At 37.9% G+C, this 12,934-nt stretch overlaps 1 protein-coding gene across 2 annotated transcripts in view; it reads left to right on the top strand.

The window, feature by feature from the left end:
- The window catches only part of tox2 (TOX high mobility group box family member 2), a 95,540-nt gene that overhangs the window by 22,031 nt on the left and 60,575 nt on the right, over positions 1-12,934 (top strand). For both annotated transcript variants that reach the window (XM_072381783.1, XM_072381782.1), the window contains exon 2: positions 8,899-8,991. In XM_072381783.1, coding sequence (XP_072237884.1) covers positions 8,899-8,991 — 93 coding nt within the window. The remainder of the gene's footprint in view (positions 1-8,898; positions 8,992-12,934) is intronic.

The following is a 12,934-nucleotide window of genomic DNA, read 5'->3' as shown; positions in this document are numbered from 1 at the left end:
AATTATTTATTGTTAAATAATATCTCAACATGTATAGGTTTGGGAATGTGTTGGTTATGAACCATACATATGCACAAATGCGAACAGCGAGAACAGAGGATTCAGCTGAGATCAGCAGCTCACCCTCGGCTGTCAAATATTCTGTCAGCACAGTCCAAGAATCACAATTGGACTCTTTGGGAGGCATTAATTCAAAGAGCCATAACAATGCTCTCTGAAACCAAATCAACTGCCTGTAGTCAGCATATCAACTCTCAACTAACTCTCTCCTTTTATTTATCCTCTATCTTGTTTCTGGCTTCTACTGTTGCACTCACGTTCTGTGCTCTCTTTTTTGCAGAAATGTCTTTTCCTATCTTCCCCACCCCTCTCATGCTCTCCATTTGTTTCTCTGTGATTTGGCTCCTAAGTATCTTTTTTAAAGGTGAATTGTTTTACAAGATTGCCAAACATAGATACTAACTACATTTGCAGCTCAAATCTTATAAAGGAGTTGCATCTATACAGAGAATTGCTGCACTGTGATGATGTTTATATTAAAAGTACCTTTTTTAGAGGCTCTATATGCTTTTTCTGTTTCAAGTTAAACTTCAGTAGCCTACTCCACTGTATCGAGTGTTTAAATAGTAAATACAAGGTGTTGTTTCTAGTGTTGTGTTTAAGAATAAATAGTAATGCAAAGAAAGCTGAAAAAAAATCAGCACCATAACTAATGTGTAATGTTTTGGAATTTATGATGGTGTCAAATTTTAAAAGAGGTAAATCAAAGTGATGAAAATCTTATGATGGAAATCAAATGGTATTTTAAGTCTCCCTTAAAGAAGGTTAAAACCTTGTCAACATGTCCGTAAGATATTTTTTTAACATGTAACAAGAACTATCATGAGTTTCAGCTATCAAGATTTCTGCTTTGAGTCTGCAGAGCTCCACCTACAGCCTTAGAAAGGCGAGGTCAGTTATTGAAAGCTGATGGCATTTGTTCAGCCTAGAGAAGTGGGCTTATAATGTATATTTGGGTGTTTGGATTAATTGGCTCCTACCAAAATTAGGTCAGTCTATTGATAAATTATCAAGCAATCACATAGTACATATTTGGAGGAACTCAGAGAGGCTGCAGCGCTGAATAAATGTTGGTAATGGATTTGAACCAAAGCTGTAGCTATTTACTTGGTAAATATGCAATATGCACGAAATAGCAATGAGCATGACCACCAATTTATAAAATTTATTATACAAACAAAATTGAATGAAAATTGGTTAAGAATTAGGAGAGTTATAATCAATTTTGGAAACCAAATGCATGGCAATAACGCACATCAGCAGCTGAAAAAGCTTTTCTTTATCTATTTTCTATAGTTGTGCTGGGTATGTAAGGCATGAGAGTTAATTCGCATGCCAAAATATTATCTTAACATGTGCATCTCACATCAAGCAGAAACTCATATCACATAGTGACAGGTTATTTTGCACATGCTGTGTGTAACTGATGAAATGAGAATAAGCTACGAGGACAAGTTAGCTTGGGTCTAGCAGGGGCTTGTGGCCACTTCTCAGGCCAAGAAAGATTGAGCCGAAGTGGTTCGGCTCTGGTCGCTGTCTGCTGGGACTCAGAAGCAGTCATTAGCCACTTGAGGAATGACTGCTAGTAGCAGCTAGCCCCTAGCTAACTCCTTGTAGTTTGTGCTAGCTTCTAAATTCATGGTGGGAGGAGATGTGAATTGAGTTAGATTAACATATTCATAAATTCCCATTCACTGAATGAGGAGTTTAATTTTACCCACAAAAACACTGCAAAAAAGATTGATAACTGCTAGAGTGTGTTTTTAATTGATTTTAATGTCTGAGTGTTAGGATTTTTTTTCTTTAAATAAAATGTTGACAATTAATTTAATGTTTTGTAAAGGGAGCAAGTGGGCAACGTGAGTCAATCCCACATCACTGCATTTATTGGATTATGTCTTTAACAGTCAAATTGCTTAATCAGCCAAACATTTCAGCACTGTTTTCCCAGACTTACCATGAGTATTACTGCAATGACACATTATTTTGGCACAGTCCTTTTATTTGAACCTTGAGAAGTTGCAGATTTTATTACTGAATGACTGATACAACAGTTGTGAGTCTGTGCTCTCCTCAGCAATCCAATTTGTTAAAGAATTGTTCTGTCCAGCTTCTTTCTTTCTTTGCCTTTGCATGTATGGCTCATAAAAAAAGACAGTAAGAGACTTATAAATCCCCTATTTTTGTATTAGCTAAAGCTTCTTTCAGCCATCTGTTTTCTGCCTATAGCACATATAGCACACTACATGTGTCCAGAGCACAGCAGAGGTGCTGTCTCTGCTCGTCAGCTGTTGGTGGTAAGTTGTACTATGGTAACATGTTGTGTTGTTGTCAGAAAACAGCCTTATAAAGATGACAGGTTTTGAGTGAAAAAAAAGAGTCAAAAGAAAATGAAAAGTTTTTTTCCTCCTTTCTGTATCGGAGAGAGCAAGGGCATTGCCTGTACTTTATTAATACACTCCATCTTCCTTGCGTTTGTGTCAGATGTAATGCAAAGGGCAGGTGTGTGAGTGTGAGAGAGAAGGTGACTGAAAAGAGAGCAAGCTCATTTCTCCCATCAGGAGTTATTCCAGTACATGTTATCCTTGCCAAGGGCTGTATTGTTAAAAAAGTCATTTCAGCCACTTTGAAACTGCCTTTGATATAAATAAGAGACATAATTCATAAATGATAGCTCATCTCTTAAATTCAGGTTTACTCTAATGTAGATTAAGCTGGATTACTCTGTACTTGGATTTTAATTTTTTCTTTTTAATTTTGGCACTTTGATTGTCATTAAACTGTCCTGAAACTCTGACTGAAGGTAAAATCTTTGTTAACATCTCTAACCTTTTATGGAGGTAGTGTAATCCCCCCACTAATCCACACAGTGGACTGTATGTAGTATCTGTGCTGTTGAATTTCCTATCACACCTGAAAACATGCAGCCAAGCTCTACATTGTTGTTCAGTAGATACAGAATCTATTTTGTATCACAGTCCTCCATGACTGGGAACACAAAGTCAAGTCAAAAAGAAAAAGAAGGAAATGTAGAACAGAAACGAAAGCAAAACAATTTCATAAAAGTTTGAGAAAACAGCACAGAGCTAAAAACCTTAACTGTGCTGCGCACAAAACCTAGACTTTCACTTTTAATCATATTTGACATTGAAATCACAACATTTTCACTCATCTATGTGATATGGTAAAAGTTACTCTGGCTAAAGTTCAGTGTTGTTTACTCAGAATAACTCAAAATAGAGTATTTAGACAAAATCAACCTCCTCATCACTTTCATAGAAATCTTTTCAGTGTTCAACATGTGCTTGAATGTTAACACAGCATATTTATTTCATAAAATGCATAAAGAGTGAACTGGAAATGAAGTAGAAATGATGAAATCTATCATATAACAAGAAAGATGAATAAGCAGATAGATATACAAATAGAAAGAGGGAAATGTGGAGTATCTCCAATGTCTCCAGCTGATTTATTGTGCCCCAGTGTAAACTATGATCTGTGTTGACTTATGGAACTGAAACTATTGGAGAAATGTAAACACAAGATACAGCAACAAGAGAAAGAGTGGAAGCTGTACAGAGGATCCACAATTACAAGCAAACAGAAGAGGACAAGAGAGGATGGGAATATGATATGAAAAGAAAGCTGCGTTGAATTAAATTTGAAATGAAATTATTGTTATATAATCACTCACCATAGAGATGCAGGCTTATGGATGTATGCACATACAAACTGACATGTTTGCACTTGGAGTAAATAGACAGAAAAGTGGCACTTAGCTATAAATAGCTGCGGCTGAAATACTGGTGTTGATCCAAAATTCTCAGCAGCATGATCAGTTGTTTGAGTGTCACCGGTGTCCAGAGAGAGGTGGTCCCTGACCTCTTGTCTAGGATATGGTCGAGCTGCTTAGGCCTTGGTTGACATCTCTTTCACATGCAAATAGTTGCTTCTTTCTCAGGTCAGTTCTTTGAAATACATAAAGGTATTTACAGAAGATCAAACAGAGTACAACTAGTTTTTCATCAAGTTAATTCTCAACAAAAACTTTAAAAAACAACTGTTGTGAAGAAATACACGGGACGTCTTAAAAGCATCATTGTGCTTTTTTCACATTTGTTTGCCAGGACCTTAAGCCATTTATTAATTTGTGTGTCTTTATTGTAGTATAGTTTCTGGTATAGTTTGATATGTAACTCACTTTGAATTAAACAGCACTTTAATGTCTTCAAGGTCTATTGGCTAGAACACACAGATGGTAGCTGAGATACTGTGGATAAATGAACATCAAAAGATGTGAGTTAATCCCTCCCCAGTCACTGCAATCAGTTGCATAAAGTTGAGGAGTTTAAAAATCAGAAGCGGGTGCCATGAAAATTGTTGTAGGATTAGAATATATATATATATATATACATATGTATGTATAATGCCAAAACTAAGTGTGAAAATCACAGGTGTAAAACGTGTTGAAATATCTTGTGTTATCTCTCAGATTAGATAGATATTACATATATTTCAAAATGTATAAAGGAAAGTGATTCATCACAATGCAATATGCAAACCAATGTTGCAGCGTGCAGCTGTGTTTGTCTCAGACTAAAGTCTCTATAAACCACTGAAAAAGTGATTCATAGTCTGTTATTGACTGTTAGACCACCATGGCTTGAAAATCGACTGATATTATGTCTGTGTAGCAGAGTTCATGTGTTGTTTTTTTTGTAAGATATCAGAAACAACAATTTTAAGAGGGGTGAACATTGCAAAAGTAACTCTTTGGAATAAGGGTAATGTTTTGTAATACTAATTTTCTGATGTCAGCATGCATTGTTTGGTTTGTAGCACTGAGACAGGATGTTGCTCTGTCCCCATAATATATAAATAAAAACTGTGTACGTGCATGACTGTGTTTTTTGTGTGTGTGTGCATACACTGAGAACACTGTACTGTATACTTTAGATGAGTGATAGTGTTCCCCTATAAGCCTGTCTTGGCCTTACATTCCTCTCATCGCTATAGTGTGATGTCTGCAGCCTTTCAGCTAATCTGGGAAGAATGTCGGTTTCAGACGCACATGTGTTCCATTAAGTCCAGATCTGTGTAAATAATATAACATGCAACAGCTAACATTACAGAAGGTAACTATACCCCCACAGCTGTGCCTTTGGCTTTACAGTGCCCAGCCTATAAAAAGGGAACTCCAGTGTTGATAACTAATGAGAAAATGTATTGCAGCGCCTGCTGAGCTTGTAGCAAGCTGCTGATTTGTAGAAAATATACTGTTAACATAATTAATGTTTATAAGAGAATAGAGCCTAAGATCCTAGATTTTGTTGGATAGTGAGAGTAATAAAAATCTCATAACAGCTTGTTAGCCATTTTTTCCCCTCACACTTTTCTTTTTATGTGTGTATGTGTTTGCATGGAGACACTGTCTTTGCTAACTTTATGGAATGAGTTTTCACAGCTGAACAATAAACCCCACTGATGATAGTAACATTAATAAGTTATTAACTGTAGGACTAAGTTTCAACTATTAATGAAAACAAGTCAATCCCATGTATTTTATTATAAAACTGGGAAAAGTAAAATGTGGGGGAAAAAAATCTGCTGCAATTTTCTTTTTTCTTTGCTACTCGTGTTTATATGACTATAAACTTGATCTTGCCAAATGAATAATAAATACTTAGAAATAATACTGATGTAATAATAATAATACTAGTATACTAATAATACTATATATATATATATATATATATATATATATATATATATATATATATATGTGAGTGTGTACTAAGAAATAATAAATAACATCAGCCTACTGATGAATCATTTGGCCTTGATTAAATAATGTGTTCAAACAGATTTCACTTAGTTCTTGTAATTTGTTGCATCATGCTTTAGTTTTGCTGACTTTGTACTTCTCACAGTCTGTAACTGTGATGTGCATTTAAATAATCAGTATCACGTGAATCTCTATGGAGACATAAAAGGTTTACAATGCAGGAGTTGAACTAGAATGTATATCCCACCCTCTATTGTTAATGGCTCTAAATCCAGACTAGTCTCATTGGTTCATTGTGCTTGTTGTCTGTCTGCCCTGCTTGCACTGATTGGCTTGGCCCTGCCAGACAGCAGGACACTGTTTGCTTTTGCTGTCTGCTTGGGGAAGTCCCTATTCATCTCAAACAGGCCTAGATACAGTAACTAACACAAAGTTCAGAGGATGCCAGCCACTTCCTGGTGTGGTGCTGCTTCTTCCTGTTGCAGATCACCAAAGTTAGTCAGAAAGCCTGGGTCAGTTAATCATTTTTAAGTATGTTTATTTAGCTTTACCTGTTACTTTTCAGAGCACAATAGTGTGCAAAAATAAGTGAACTCTGCCTTCTGCTTTATTATGGTTTCAACCAGAGTGAGTGTGTGCAAGATTAAAAAAAAAAAAAAAACAAGGTTAGACTCAAGATATCAAGTTGAGATAAACTGCTGTGAGCATCTGGTTTGGTAGAAATATCACAGAAACCCACAGCCACCCAAAAAGTGAAAGAGAGGTGACATAGGTGAAAGGCTCTGATGTGAGGACAAGAAAACAAAAGAAAGGTGTCAGAGAACAAGTGTTGAGAACAATGCTTCTTGCACTTGCAAACCGTTGTGAGCCAACAAGGAAATGTGAGGACTTTGGCTGCTGCTGTTCTGGGTGCCAGCACTCCTAATGAGTCTGTCAGGGCCAGTTAGCACAACCAGTCCTGCTTGTGTCCCCTCCAGGCCGCAGACAGCTGTTATTAGCCCCGTAATGGCATGCCACCGGGCCAGATTAGCCTGGCACACTGGAGAAATATCAAACATTCACTTACTGTGGCTCCTTCGCTGGTTGAAGCAGCTATTCTGCAAGGCGTTCATTTAGCTGAAATTCTGGCAGGCTAACTAACAAGCCTCACAGGAAAAAAAATCACCAGTGAGAGATGGATTTAGTGTACAGTAGCTTCTCTGCAAGACCATCTGAAACAGAAATGTCACGCAAGATGTGTCTCAGACCCAAAAATCAGGTTACACATCAGAATATTTTTTTTCATACCAAGAATCATGTTTCAACAGAATAGTCCTCAGACATAAGTGTATATCATTTACAAAAATACCATTTGTTCAAATTTATGTTTAGAAACACAGAAAGGCAAATTTCCATGTATTTACATTATTGGTTGTCAAGGAAGTGCAGCGTTGTATTTCATATCACTGTATCACCTTTATGCAAACCATATTGACAGAATTTACACTGCTGTCTACTCATGTGTTTTTACATTTTATAATAAGCACAGAAGATCAAGAGCCCACACTGCAGGAACTCACTCTGCCTTGTGGGACAGCCTACCCTGTGGTACATCAGCATATTGCTAACAGATTTATAAAGAACGTTACTTACAGGTTATAAATCATGCTGTTTGGGTCTGCTATTTTTCAAATTAGTTTTATGCATGGTTTGTTACACAAGCCTTTGCATACATCCCTGTGTGGGTTTCACTTTGTGGTAATCACTCTGCATTTAGACCAAAAAACACAATCTGCAGAAATGTGCTTATGTTATTCCACTGTGAAAGCTGCAGCCTTCTATCGTCATTTTTGCACTGAAGGTGTGTTCGCCTACATTGTGTGACTGATCAGAAATGAAAGGCAGGGCCAGTTACAGTCAGCTCAGGGTTGATCTCTTACTCAGTTGTTAAGTACAGTTAAACAGTGAAGTCTGAAGCTCTCCTCTTTAATGTGTTTGTGAATGTGTGATTGCATGTCATGTGGGCCTGTTTTGTTTTTTTAGGTTACAATGAATATTGAAAAGACAAAAATGTAGATTGTATCATGAAAGCAAGAGATAATGTCATACTTTGATAAAGGTCAACTGTAGTCAATACCAAATCTAAATTCATCTTGTTTTTCTTATATTTATGAGAAAGCACAAGGTAATACAGACTCAAAAACTTGAGCAAAAAAATACAGCTCATTTCATCAATTGTAATATGTAATATTGATACACATGCAAATCATGTGACAGAAATACATTAAAACTGTATGAAAGCAAAGATCAGTGATAATGTGAGAACAACAGAAAATCAAGAAGTTACAGCAGTGCAGTGAGGTAGGGAAGTGTGGAGAGAGATAAAGACAAAGAGAGTGATAAAGAAGGTGAGATTTGCAGTGAATCCTGGAAGGTACTCATGCTGTGGCTGTGGGCCACAGTGTCTGCCCTGCTGAGCTACCATGTCTTTCCAGGCAGGGGCCATCTTTTCACAATCATTAGCTTCCCAACCACTGAGGGCATTTGCCCCAGTTCTTTAGGTCGTGCTTTACAGCTGAAAGCCACATGTGGAAGTGCAGGGAGGAGCTGGGAGGCTTAGAACCCACTACACTCTAATTATCGGCTGTGTAATGTATAGAAAGATGGAGTTAGCAGAGTGCAGCAGTGCACAGAAACCCAGGCTAAACACAAGAGCTTAGTGCCATTAGTGCCGCTGCATGAGCCAATCTTATGCAGTTATTATGTGAGGTACATCACCATGAGCTGATGTGATTTAACATGGCAGCCAATGTGCAGGCTTTGTGACGTGGTGGAAATTTATGAAACTAACAGGTAAACAAATCGAGGACCATAAAAACAATTTAAGCAACAACACTGCGTGATACTCTGCATTATGTATGAGAGAATGAAACTTTGAGTTACTTTGAAACTTGAGTAATTTGGAGTAAATTTAATGCAAATCAGTTGCTATTGCAATTGTATTGCAGTGTTTGAGATGTTTTCTGTAAAAGTAAGAAAATGTATTTAAAATCTTTCTCTTTCTGCCTTTACAGAGCAGATACGGTACTGCAGATCGAGGAGTAAGGCTCTACAGTTCCCTGCCCATGCGCCCAAACCCTGACGGCAAGAGACTGCCCTCTACTGGGGTAAGACTCATCTCTCTCAACCTCCCCCTCTCACCCATGTTCCCTCACGCAACTGTCTAATTGCTAAATGCCACATTTAATGCACATAGTGTGCCACTTAGGAGGATATTTACTCCGTAGCACAGCAAAGCTGACCAAACATTATCACAAAGAGTGCTGAGTTCGAGAACTACTTCATGGATTGAAAGTTTTAATTGGCAATTCTTGATGCTGTGATAGCAACTCTCTACATCAAAACAACTTGAGTCGAAGCCAAGAAATAGCATAACCTCGCTCCAAACACAACATACACCTTGTACCGTGACTCCATATCTCATCCCTCCACCACACACTAACCCCATAACTACACCTACATTCTCTCTGATAGACCTGCTCAGTTGCCTGTCACCAAACTATCTCTGACCACGGCTAGGTTGCCAAATAAGCACCCGTCTGACCTGGTGGTTTGTGTGGTATGTCCCTGGCAGCTTCTCAAAGAAGCGGTTTGCTGCAAGTGATAGGCCAACCAACCGCCTCCTTCTGCATTCATGCAAAACAAAGGGGATGCAGTGGCTTTCAGGAGGAAATTCTGCTATTTCAGACCTGTTTTTGCAGAAAAAAGGGAATAGGTGAATGTTGATAAAGTATAATAATTAAAATATTTGGATGATTTCTCCTTTTTTCCATATCTTTTGTGGTAAAGTGGCTGTATTTGGACATCAAAGTCTCCACAGTCATTTTTCTGTAATTTTATTATATAAGTGTTCACTAGGACGCTTAGAAGGAGGAAAAGATTAAGTTTATTGAAGTTGCAGCACTTGCAGCACTTTGACTTTGACAAAGTGCTGGAGCAGTCAGTCTACTTTGTTTGTGAAACCGCTCTTTCATTTTTTTTTATATATAAAAAAAAATCTTTTAGTAATGTGAAAATCATAATTAGAATCTGGCTTGCCTTGCTTTTATACATTTATGTAACAAAGAAGAGAAAATGAAAGAACAATAGAGCGAAAAGAGAGAATTTAATTTCCCCCTTTTTCATGTTTCACTCCATGCAAGTGCTTTTTGAATTATCTCTTCAGCGCTCCAGGGCTCAGTGAGAGGAAGAGTGGGTGAGTCAGGGGGAGGGGAGAGACAGAGAGGCAAGTGAAAGCTGTGTAATATTGTTGCTGCGCACCTTTTTTTTAATTACAACAGCGATTGTATTGATGTCTCTGGCCACATGTCCTAAATCATTTATCAAGGGGGAGAGTGCTAACAAAGCATTTCTAAGAAAGCCACCCTCTCCCAGGGCCTGGAATCATATGTTATCTAAAGTGAATATTGTAAATGCTTTTCAGTGGAGAGACCCACGTACAAATCATGGGAATGAGTTCCTTGTCAGGACATACGTGAGGTAGTAAAGATATATATCCACTCTCATCTGATCCTCTGTTGCACAAATTAAACTCTGCATCTGAATCTCCATGTAGAAGTTGTAAAATGTAGTTATGGTTAAACATCAATTTAAGGCAACAAACACGTCTTAATCGCCTGTTTTACTGTTCAGCAGCAACTTAGAGATTACATCTTTTGTGTAGATAAGTGCAAAAGAGGACAATATGTGCTATTTATTCCCCCTCACACCCACTCTTGGTTTTCTGTCATTTCCTTTTGTCTGTTATTACCTGTGTGTGGAGTCAGTACAGTAGCAGACTGTAGCTACAGGCTGCATGGAGAGGAGGGGAATATAAACCACTTAACATGCAGGAGGAAACCAGACGTTTTTCCATTGCACTTATCAGGTGCTGCGGCGAGAGCAAGTGTCAAGGTGCAGTCGCCCCCCCCCCCTTCTCTTCTCACCCATCCTCTCTTTCCTCCCCTCTTCCTTCCCCTGCACACCCCTTTTATTTTCCCCTGATCTTTATCTCTGCCCCCCCCCCCTCCCCTCTCCTCACCTCCACCATTCACCATGCTCAGTTCAGTTAAAAGTGGGCTTGGCACTTCCGCAGCAGCTCACCCCCCCCCCCCCACCACCACTGACACCACTTCTTTTCTCTCTGTCAAACTAACCTCTAACTCCTGCTTTTCACCTCTATGTTTCCTGTCAAGGTGCACTGCCCACCTCCCCCCCTCCAACCACTGGCTCTGCCCCCGCAACCTTTTCTTTTTCTTTCTTTCAACATCTATTACAGCTCCAAATGCGTACAGTTTATTTTCAGAAATGCTCTGCAGTGATCATGTCATCCCAGCATGTACATAGATTTTAGTGTATTAGCGGCTGTTATGAGTGCATGAATCTGTCCAGTTAGAACTCTTGCACTCTCCAAAGGCAATCCAAAGTTGATTTGTTACATCAAGTAAAAAGACCTTTTTTTTTTTAAAGCATGAATAATCATAGAGCTTTTCAATATTTCTTAAATGATAAAAACAGCTCAGAACCAGCTGTTTGGCGTGGTGCTTAAGGTGCATTGAACTGTCAAAAATTACATCCAAATTTATGATGCTTGATTGAACCTAAGAAGCTGATATGCCGCCTAATTTTTGGAATCACATGGTGAGATATCAATATCAAAGTTTCTGTTTTATCTGTATTTAACTGATAGAAGCTGTCATTTAACTATTGCTTGATTTCTTTCAGGCAATTACTTAAACTAAACAATTCATAAAACTCAAAGGTTCTGAATATAAATGAATGTCATCAGCATGGAGATAATAAGAACTATTGTTGTACCGTCCAATAATTTAGCCTAGAGTGAATATGTAAATCAAAAAGAGAATCAGACCCAAAACAGATCCCTGTTGTTTCAGACATCACTTGATTCATGCAAACACTAATAGATCTCTCAGATAGATATGGCACGAACCATTTAAAAACAGCACCAGTAATCCCAAACTAGTCCTTAAGCCTATTTATCATGATACTGTCATCAACAGTATGAAAGGCAGAAGTGAGATCCAAAACAAAACTTTGTACTGACCAGAGTCTGCTTCAATTAATTAAATGTCACGAGAAACTTTGAGTAAAGCAGTTTCAGTTGAGAGAAATTTGGGAAAACCAGACTGGAAAATATCTGCAATGTTTTTTGTTTCTCTAAGAAATTGTTACTTTACTCTACTACTGTTTTTTCCACAATCTTTGACACAAACGGTCATTTGGATATAAGCCTGTAACTTTTTGGAGGAGATGGGTCCAAATGTCGTTTCTTTAATATTGGCTCAACAACAGCTTGTTTAACGAAGCTGGGAACTGAGCCAGTATGAGGAGAGGTATTAATCATTTCCACGATAAAGGGGCCAGTAGAGTCAAAGACACTTAATGAAAAAAGAAGTAGAAAGGACACCAAAGGGGCTTGAAGTCAGTTTCATACGACCAAGAGATGCACTGATGTCCTGTAAGGTAACAGGTGCAAAAGAGGACCAAGTATCAAAGGTAAGCAAATCTCAAGCATGATTTTGAGATAATGATGGAGAAATACTTGACCTGATGGCAGCAACCTTAATTACAAAACAGTGCAAAAAAAAAGTGCTCAGACTTCGTACTGGTGCATGAAGAATATCAGGAGAGACAATATTCTTAACTGGATAAATTAAGACTTTAGGATTTTTCCTTTTTGAAGCTATAAGATTAGCTAAATATTTATTCTGACATGTTCTGGCATTTTTCAACATGCTATTTAGTGAAGAAATTGAATCTTTAAGATGTGACCTATGAACCTCAAGCTTGGAAGTCTTCCGTAAACGTTCTAACTTGCGACAGTATCTCCTAAAATTATGAATATTTTCATTTATTCATGGACAAAAAATTTAACATTACACTAGGATCTGTTTTAGAGGTGCCCCTGTGTCTGAAATAGCTTTACACTGATTGTTAAAGGACAAAACATATCTATCGACATTACTATGAGCCACTTTAGCATCAAACAAGGCAGGGAACCCTTCAACAGCACCTTGGTTCTTCCATTTTCCTCTTTTATATTACCCAGGC

The sequence above is a fragment of the Leuresthes tenuis genome, unplaced genomic scaffold, assembly GCF_036924035.1.
Source record: "Leuresthes tenuis unplaced genomic scaffold, fLeuTen1.0.hap1 SCAF_3, whole genome shotgun sequence".
In the NCBI taxonomy this organism is placed as follows: Eukaryota; Metazoa; Chordata; class Actinopteri; order Atheriniformes; family Atherinopsidae; genus Leuresthes; species Leuresthes tenuis.
Note: the sequence above shows the minus strand (reverse complement) of the source record. Positions and strands in the feature narration are given on the sequence as shown.